This window comes from Elephantulus edwardii, unplaced genomic scaffold, assembly GCF_000299155.1.
Source record: "Elephantulus edwardii isolate Elephantulus edwardi_28Jun2011 unplaced genomic scaffold, EleEdw1.0 scaffold00365, whole genome shotgun sequence".
Taxonomy (NCBI): domain Eukaryota; kingdom Metazoa; phylum Chordata; class Mammalia; order Macroscelidea; family Macroscelididae; genus Elephantulus; species Elephantulus edwardii.
In genome coordinates, this window is record NW_006400115.1 from 1251657 (window position 1) to 1261615 (window position 9959).

The 9959-nt window shown below is 37.0% G+C and overlaps 1 protein-coding gene across 1 annotated transcript in view; it reads left to right on the top strand.

The window, feature by feature from the left end:
• EFHC2 (EF-hand domain (C-terminal) containing 2) overlaps positions 1-8102 on the top strand; it is a 386962-nt gene extending 378860 nt beyond the window's left edge. The window contains exons 14-15 of the mRNA XM_006902078.1: positions 7863-7968; positions 8070-8102. Of these exons, the coding sequence (XP_006902140.1) occupies positions 7863-7968; positions 8070-8102 (139 nt within the window). The remainder of the gene's footprint in view (positions 1-7862; positions 7969-8069) is intronic.
• The last annotated feature ends 1857 nt before the right edge of the window (positions 8103-9959 follow it).

Genomic DNA, 9959 nt, shown 5'->3' on the forward strand with positions numbered 1-9959 from the left:
TAGGGTTTCCAATCATTCATTGTTGCACTATTCTCCCTGCCCCTCCCCCCCAATTCACTCTTCTCTTTGAAAAGTAAAAGAAAAAACTCTTTCATTGCTATGCAATCCCTCCCCCAAGTCCACTTTACTGTGCAGCCTTCATTCTGGACTCCTGTCATGACAATAATACCCAATCATATATCCCTTTTAAACAGTTCTCTCCCTCATCTGTTTCAATGCAGTATATATTACTCTTCCCTTCCTCTGTCTTCCCTCAACGCTGATGTCAGTCCCATTTTACAACAGTGGCCCTATGCAATATTTATCCTTTTGTGACTAAGACATTTCACTCAGCATAATGTTCTCCAGGGTCATACGTTTTGTATAATATTTCATGAGTTCCTTGTTTTCCAGTGCTGCATAGTATTCCATTGTGTGAATATACCACAGCTTCTGTATCCATTTGTTGATGGGCACTTGGGTTGTTTCCAGCTCTTTGCTATTTCAAACAAAGCTGCAATAAACAAGGGTGTGCATATATCTGCTTGGGTGTCAGTTATGGTTTCTTTAGGGTAAATTCCCAGTAGTGGAATTGCTGGGTCAAATGATATTTCTATTTGCAACTTTTTGAGAAAGCACCATACAGCCTTCCATAGTGGTTGCACCATTTTACACTCCCATCAACAGTGAAGGTTCCAGTTTCTCCACAACCTCACCAACATTTGTTGTTTGCTTTTCTGTTAAATTTTCCTGTTCTTACTGGGGTGATATGATGTCTCATAGTTGTTTTGATTTGCATCTCTCTTAGAACTAGGGATTTTGAACATTTCTTCACGTGTTTGTTTGCCATCTGAATGTCTTCTTTTCGTGAAGTGTCTGATCATATGTGACCATTTTTCAATTGGGTTGTTTACCTTTATCTTGTTGTATTGCTCCAGTATTTTATAAATTCTATATATAATTGAGATTTTTAAATTTTAATCGAGATTTTATTGTAAGTTTATAAAGAACTTGGATTTCCATTCATTCATTGTTTCACATTTTCCTCCCTGCCCCCTCCCCCCCACCTCCAGTCCATTTTCCTTTAGATAAAAAGTTTTTTCATTGTTATACAGTCTCTCTCCCGCCCCCAGACCAATTTACTATGCAGCTCTTATTCTGGACTCTTTTCACACCAACACCAATAATAACTAATCATATAATGATATTGTTCTATAATTTCTGCACTCAGTTGAGTCATCTTTCTTTGGCATGGGAACAAATATAGATCTCTTCCAGTCAGCCCGTTGGCCAGATGGTTGTCCTCCAGATTTCTTGGCATAACTTGGTGAGTGCATTAGGGCAGCGTTCATTTGTTAAAATATGTCAATTGATATGCTGTCAATTCCTGGCACTTTGGTGGGTTGTGGTGGTTGTTGGTTTGGTTTTTCACCCCCCCCCCCAATTCTTTCTGAGCAGCTTGAACTTCTTCCTTCATCAGCACAGGAAACCACAAAAAGCCTGTTTAGTGTTGCTGAACTAAAAAGAAGATTTTTTACTAATTTAGAAACTGTTGTGCTGTCAATCTGGGTTTGAACTGCTGGACTAAATCTGAACTTGTATTTTGAGATAATCTTTTGCCTCTCCAACTTCCCAACCTATGTCTTTATTAAACCCCACTCTTAGTACCACAACTGTGAGACTGTGACGTCTATGAGTCAGCTACAAATGAACAAACCTCTTCTACTCATGTGGCTGTAGAGGTATTATGAGGCTTGGCTATGGGCTCTTTATCTGCTTTCTGCTCTGGGGCAGTGAAGGTCCATTCTATTTTCACTCCTTCTGGCCCTTTCAGAGAGACACTCATGACCCTGTACCCCATGTCCCATTTGCTCTCCTCAAGTCAGGGAGAATTTGGAACAGTTCTAAAATGACTCAGATTAAATTTCTCAAACTTGTAGAATTAAATAAGTGCTTCCTGTGATTGATGTGGTTGGAATTTTTTGGCAGTTAGTAGGAAAGAGGTATTTATTTTGTTGTTATATGCCAAAACCAAGTCATAGATGACCCTCCAGTACGTTTTCAGATACTGTAGTAACTTTGCAGTTGATTGCTAACCTTTCTTCCGTGGAGCATCTGGTGGATTCAAATGACCTGTCTTTAGGTCAATAATGCAACTCCTTACTACAAGGCCAACAGAGCTCCCTATAGTAGGACGAACTATAGAGACTTATTTCATGATGATATCAACTAGTTTCATGGCTTTCAATACCATTTCTTTGCTGATTATATCTACAATCTCTGAAAACCTGCTTGGGGGCCAGCTATTATTTATTGTCTGGATTACTGCCAATGTCTGCCACTTACTTTTGTCATGCCTGCTTTTTCCACTGCATTCTATTCTCAAGATAGCAGCCAGATTAATTTTTAAAATGTAAAATGAAGGTTCCATAGCTTTTTTTATCCAATATGCTGCATTAGCTTTCTGATCTGGGACAGTGAGGAGCTTTACTCTTCTTTCTCCCTCTGGTCCTTTCTGAGGCCCTGAGTCAAAATTCAAAGGGTAGATAGATATGGTATAGGGTAGCACAGAGGAGTTATATCCTAGAAATAAAACTTATGCAAAAGAATGACATACTTTTGTTTTCCTTCTTCTGATCAGTTTATTCTGCTTCTTTTAGTTTTATTAGTCTGTATGACTCTATCTTATAGTTTTTAATTTATTGGTGATACTGTTTGCTAATCTACAAATTGAGCCATTAGTTTCATCATACTTTAAAAAAAGAGAGAAAAAATCATTGCAACTTGGGCTTCAAATCAGTGTGAACCTGATCTATCATACCTAATAAAACAAATCCAGATGAAAGATGGGAAATTTCAAAATGTAGATACTTGGAACAGTAACTAAAATAGGGAAAAAATGAGCCAAAGTCCTTCGGCTGGAGACTAACAAGAAGCATAGTAAAATCTTTGCTGGAGATTAGATTATTTTCAACACTGTGAAGAGCTGCACACATTCAAAATTACTTGTTTGGCCACCATGTTTGAACAGGGCACTGTTATCTTCCACTCTGCCAATAAAGAGATTTGATTGCTAGACAACACACACATGTTGTCTTTATTTTCTAAAAGGAAAAAAATTTCTTACAAGGCATTTACTTGCAATTTCTCCCATTCCCAGTTACCCAGTTTTCTAAATTTCAGTCCATGCTGGTTTTACTTCATTATCCATGACTGCACTGTTTCTGTTGTTGTTAGGTGCTGTCAAGTCAGTGACCCTATGAACAACAGATCTGAACCTTGACCTATCCTGTGCCATCCTCATCATCTCTGACACTGAGTCGTTGTGTCAATCTTTCTAGTTGAGGATCTTCCTCTCTTCTTTCACCTTCCTTTTTTAAAATATTATTTTGTTATTTTAACCAACGTTTTTATAGAAGTTAGATTTTTTATTCATTCATTGTTGCACATTTTACCCCTCCTCCTCCCTCAGTTCATTTTTTCAAATATTCATTGTTGCACAATTATATACCTCCCCCTGCACCAAGTCTTCTTTGCAATGATATACCTCTAATTCTGAGTTGTCCTAAGTATAATACTTAATCATATATTCCTTTTAGACAGTTCTTTCTTTCATTTGTTCCAATGCAATGGTCATTATCTATCCACTCTTATCCTATTTTCCTCCAAGCCCCCATGCTTTATAACAGAAGTGATATGCATTATTTGTCCCTTTGTGACTGAGATATTTCACTCAGCATAATGTGTTCTAGAATCCCCCAAGTTGTGTAATATTTTACCAAATCAGTTTTTCAGTGCTGCGTAGTATTCCACTGTATTAATATACTCCATAGTTTTTTTATCGTTTCATTTGTTGATGGACATTTAGGATACTTCTATTTCTTTGCTATTGTAAATAATGCAGCAATAAACATGGGTGTGCATTTATTCGTTTGGATGGTGGTTATGGTTTCTTTAGGGTATATTCCCATTGCTGAGTCAAACGGTATTTCTATTTTCAACTGTTTGAGAAAACACCAAACTGACTTCTCTAGTGGTTGCATCATTTGACACTTTCAACAGCAGTACTTAAGTGTACCAATCTCTCCACAACCTCGCCAGCATTTGTTGTTTGCTGCTCTTTTGAATTTTGCTATTGATAGTGGGGATAAGATGATATTTCATAGTTGTTTTATTTTGCATCTCTCTGATATATAGGAATTTTGAACATTTCTTCATGTGTTTGTTTACCATCTGCATGTCTTCTTTGGTAAAGTATCTAATTCATATCCTGTGCCCATTTTGCTATTGAGTTGTTTCGCTTTTTCTTGTTGAAGTGCTGGAATATTCTATAAATTTTAGATATGAGTCTCTTATAAGATATATGATGTACCTCTTCAAGGTATAGCTCCTTTTAAAAATATGCTCAAAAAATATGCTCCAGGTATGTGAGGTGAAGCTTTGTCATCTTTGCCTCCAAAGACCCCTCTGGCTACACACTCTCCAAGACATATCTGTTTATTCTTTTAGCAATCCATGGGATGTTCAGTACACTTCTCCAAAACCACAACTCAAATGCATCAATTATTCTTATGTCATCCTTATTCCTTTTCCAGCTCACAAATATATATGAAGTGATTGAAAATATAGCCAGACACACCTTAGTCTTGAAACTGATTTCATTGCTCCTCAGTAATTTGGAGAGGACCCTGACTGCAGATTTCCCACTGCATTATGACTCCTGATCTCCTGACTGCAGGCACCAAGAGTGTTGATTGTGGATCTAAGTAAAATGAAATGATTGACAGTTTAAATCTTTTATCCATCTATTATGAAGTTGAGTATAGATCCAACTGTGGGGACTTTTGTCTGCTTGATGTTGAGATGCAATTCATATTGAAGACTATAGTAGTCTTTGATCCTCTGGAGTAAGCATTAAAAGTCTTTTTTAATTTCAGCAAGGAAGGTTGTGTCATCTGCATAGCACAAGTGGTTGGTTGATGACTCTTCCTCCAATCTTGATGCCACATTCTTTGTAGAATGCAGCTTTTCAAATAATTTGTTCAGTATATAGACTTAATATGTATGGAGAGAAGATACAATCCTGATGCACACTTTTCCTGATTTTAAACCATTCAGTGTTGTTTCATTTCTCTGAACAACAGCTTCTTGATCTATGTATAGGTTTCCCAAGAGCATAATTAAATATTCTAGGATTACCGTTATTCTTAATGTTAATGATAATTTGTTATAATCCATAATAAATCAGACACCATATACTGTGCTATGAAAATTGTACGAGAGCATTGAGAAGCAAACAGAATGTGGAAATTATCAAACAGTAGCATTAATATTGCATAAAATAAAAATATTGCTGAAGATCATCCAAAAACTAATAGAATAGTACATTGACAGAGAACTTCAAGAAGTTCAAGCTGGCTTTAAAAGAGGCCATGGCATCAGGGATATCATTGCTAATGCCAGGTGCATCCTAGCTAAAAAGAGAGAATGCCAGCAGAATATCTATTTATTAGCTATGACTGAACTGAAAAGAACCAGTTGAAAGCCCTGCTTTCAATTGCTTATTAGTATGTTGTTTTCCTGCTTTTACTGTCACTAAGTTTTCTTATAATTCATTACTTTCCATTCATCCTTTAGTTAGTAACTTGTGTACTTTACTTTCTGGTTAATAATGTATCATCTTAGACATTATTTGTCCTTATGAGATTGAGTTAGTTCACTAAGCATAATGTTCTCCAGTCACTCCCAAGTTTTGTTGTAATTTATAAAATCATTGCTCCTGAGACTCCATAGTATTCAGTCATGCGAATGTACCACAATTTTTTTATCCATTCAATTGTGGTTGAACATTGGGCGATTTCCATATTCTTGCAATGGTGAATAATGCTGTATGAATATTGGTGTACAAGTGTCCATATGCTTCAGTTCTCATTTTCTTGTGGTATGTTCCAAGAAGTGGAATAGCTGGGTCATATAGGGCTGTTGTACATAGGGTCGCTATGAGTCGCAAACGACTCGATGGCACATAACAACAACAACAACAACAACAAGACCATTATTGAAGAATGCGCATGAGGATCCAAAGGGAGAAGGGGTGGGGAGAAGGATGAGGAGGGATAGGGAGTGATTAATTGTGGTTTTGTTGTTGATTGCCATCGAGTTGAACATGACTCATAGCAACTTTATGAACAAAAAGCCTGAAGCCTTTCTATAACTATTGTCATTTATCAAAGTTCGGAGAGTTTCTAGAGGCATGTTGTTTAGGAAGCGATAATGCCACTCCTGTTTCCAAACCTGCCTTAAACTGGGAGCTCCACCACTGTCCACCATGGATAACTAATATAGCATTTGACACTCCAATGGCACAAGGTTCAGCATCACAGCAACCCCAGGTTACCTCAGTGCGGCATATTCACAGAAGAGTGCTGTACCACTTAGAAGAAGAATCCTCCAAAATAATAACCACCGAATTTTGAATACAAAGGCCCTCCGAGAGGTCTTGTTGACTCTAAACAAGAGGCTTAAATGAAAAAAAAGTTTTTGTTAATCATCGGGTAGCACTATTTGATGGGTGAAAGTTGGGGTGGGTAAAGAAAATGGGAACGATCCAGTGTGAAAAAGAATGTAACTAAAATTAAAAATTAAATGAAACAAACATTTAAAAAATCAAAGAGAAAATGTAAATAAAGCTAGCCACAACTGCAGTCAGGAAATCAAAAGCCAAATTTGATTAGGTAAATCTGCTGTCAAGGGCCTCTCCAGAGTATTGAAAAGCATTGATGTCAATCTAGAAGCTAAGGTGTGCCTGATCCAGGCCATGGTCTTTGCAATTACTTGCTATGCATCAGAGTGCTGGACAATGACTAAGGATAACAGAAGAAAAATTGATGCCTTTGAGTTGTGGTGCAGAAGAGTCATGAACATACCAAAAAAACAAGTAAGTCTGTCTTGAAGAGGGTGAAACTAGATTTCTCCTTAGAGGCTAGGATTGTGAAGCTCCATCTCACATACTTTGGGCATATGGCCAGAAGGGACTGATCCTTGGAGAAAGACATCATGCTTGGAAGTGGGGAGGGACAGTGCTTTAAAGGAAGACTCTATATGAGAATGATTGATACAGTAACTAGGGCAATGGAAGTAGGTGTGCCAGAGTCAGTGAGACTGTCTCAAGAGAGGGCCCTCTTCAGAGCTGTTGTACATAGGGTCGCTATGGGTCACAGACAACTCGACAACATATAACAATAACATGTGGAAAATATAAAAATAGCATAATGCCCTAAAAAAAGCTTCATCTGCATTAGGTAGCCTGAGAGAAGAGCAGTAGCCTGGAGAAGAGTCCTTTTATTTATTGTTGTTGCTGTATTCCATTAAGTTGGAACTGACCCATAGCTGACCCTCCAGTGCATTTTTTCATATATATAGATGGTTGTTGTTGTGTACCATCAACTGGAACCAGCCAATAAATGATCCTACAACAGGTTTTCAGAGGAAAAGATTACCCATCATTCTTCCACAGAGCAGCTAGTGCAATTGAGATTCCAACACATTATACCCTACACCAACAACAGGGACTCTAAAATACTCAGAACAAAATATTAAAATGATCTTAGTTACTGAATAAACAGTTGTTTCTGTGGTTGATGTAACCAGTATTTATTGAACACCTAATAAATGCTCACCTTAATCTAGCTACTTGGAATACTTGGAATTATGTAGATAAGATTGTTATAGTTTATATCCTACACGGTATGAAATAGATAAATTTTACTAAAAAATGACAAAGATATAAGGTATGAATCAGATATTATGCTTTTATGGTAAACATTAACCTGTTATTTTGATCCTGAAGATTGAGTCAAATAATATCATAATTATATTTTCAGGTTTGAAGACAATGAAAAACAAGTAAATTATGATTCTTTTTTTTGTGCCTTGAACTGGAGAATGAATTCAATGATCAAATGGAAAACAATGTTACATAATTCAGAGGTAACATTAATAATGGGATTTTTGTTTGTTTTGTTTTTTAAATAATGATTTTAAAGACAGTTGTGGCTGTCTGATTTGCACTTTTTTAAATTTTCTACTAGTTTTATTATGAAATACGAATACATTGTTTTTAAGAACAAATTTTTCCATTTCCCTCACACACACCCCCATCAAATTGTACATACAACCCCATGGTTAAAATCCCCCCTCCCCTGCACATCCTCACCCATCTGCTTCCAACTCTCTCACCCTTCTTGGATCCTTATTCTACAATAATGGTTTTATACAATAGTTATCCTTGTGGGTCTGAGTTAGTTCACTTAGCATAATGCTCTCCAGTCCCTCCCAAGTTATGTCACAATTTACAAAATCATTGCTCCTGCGTGCTGCATAGTATTCCATTGTGTGAATGTAACATAACTTCGCAATCCATTCATTTGTGGATGGACATTTGGGCTGTTTCCATGTTCTTGTGATGGTGAATAATGCTGCTATGAATATTGATGTATGAATCTCAGTTTGTGCCTCAGTTCTTGTTTTCTCAGGGTATATTCCAAGTAGTGGAATAGCTGGGTCATATGGAATTTCTATGTTTAGCTTTTTGAGGAAGTGCCAAACTGTCTTCCAGAACATTCTTTATTTTAAAATTGTTATTTTGTATAAAATATTGGTGCTTTTGAAAGTATTGTTTATGTGATGCTGGGTATTTTTACTAAAGGCTAATTCACTTTCATGTCAAGCAAATATGTGCTCTGTAAGAGCAGGGCACTTCATGTACAGCTGAATTTTTTTCAACTTTAGTGGCATTCACAAACTCTATGCACCATAGAGCAAAACGCTTAAAAGTAGACAAGCAGATATTGTACCTGAGGCTGAGCCCTCATATTGGGAAACAAAATTGAGGAGGAATAATTGTAAGCAGAGTTAGAATGTGAGAAGCATGAACTTAGGAAAATTGAACATTGTACAGAAAGAAATGGATTTCATAAATATTGACATACTAGGTATTGGTGAAATGAGATGGATTAGTGTGCCACATTTTGAATCAGACAGTCATATGATCTACTATGCTGGAGCTGAAAAAGAAAAATGGAGTAGCATTCACAGTTTAAAAGGTCTAGATCTATCTTGAAATACAATATTGTGAGCAATAGGATAATATTCATATGCATATAAGGAAATCTGGTTAATGTCACTATCATTCAGATAAATGCACCAACAACAGGAGCCAAAGAGAAGGTAAGAGATGATTTCTACCAGCTTTTCTTCTCAGAAATCAATCATGTAACCAAGATGTGTGACTGGAATGTAGAAGTTGGCAACAGAGAAGAAGGATAAGTAGTCAGAAAGCATGGACTTGGTGACAGAAATGAGGCTGGAGATAGAATGAACATAAACAGTGCCTATAAACATGGACCTCACCTGATGTCCAGGAATCAGACAAAATCTGTGGAAAGAATCACGGGAAAAGCTCAACATCTTCTGTGAAAATTAGACCACATGCTATTGTGGAATAGACCATCATCTACTCATATGCAAAACCAGACGAAAGCTAAAGAAAATGAAATAAAAAGCAGAAGGAGCAAAATTTGACCTTGAATCTAATCCACTTGAATTTAAAGATCACCTCAGGAACAGGTTTGAGGGCGTGAACACTAATGAATGCAGAGCAGATGAGGTTTGAGAGGATCAAGAATATAACTCATGAAGAAAGCAAAAGGTCATTGCAAAGACAGAGGAGGAAGAAAAGACCTAGATGGATGTCAGTAGGTACTTTGAATATTGTACTAGATCGTCCAGAAGCCAAAACAAAAGGAAGGATTCAGGAAGTTAAGGAGATGACAGAAGATTGCAAAGGGCAGCTAGGGAAGACAAAGGAACCTCTGGTGGCCTAGTGGCAAGAAGCTGCACTACAATCTCAAAGGCCACCAGCTGCTCCATAGGAGAAGGATGGACAATCTCCTCCTATGTGATTTAAAAATCCTCCGAAG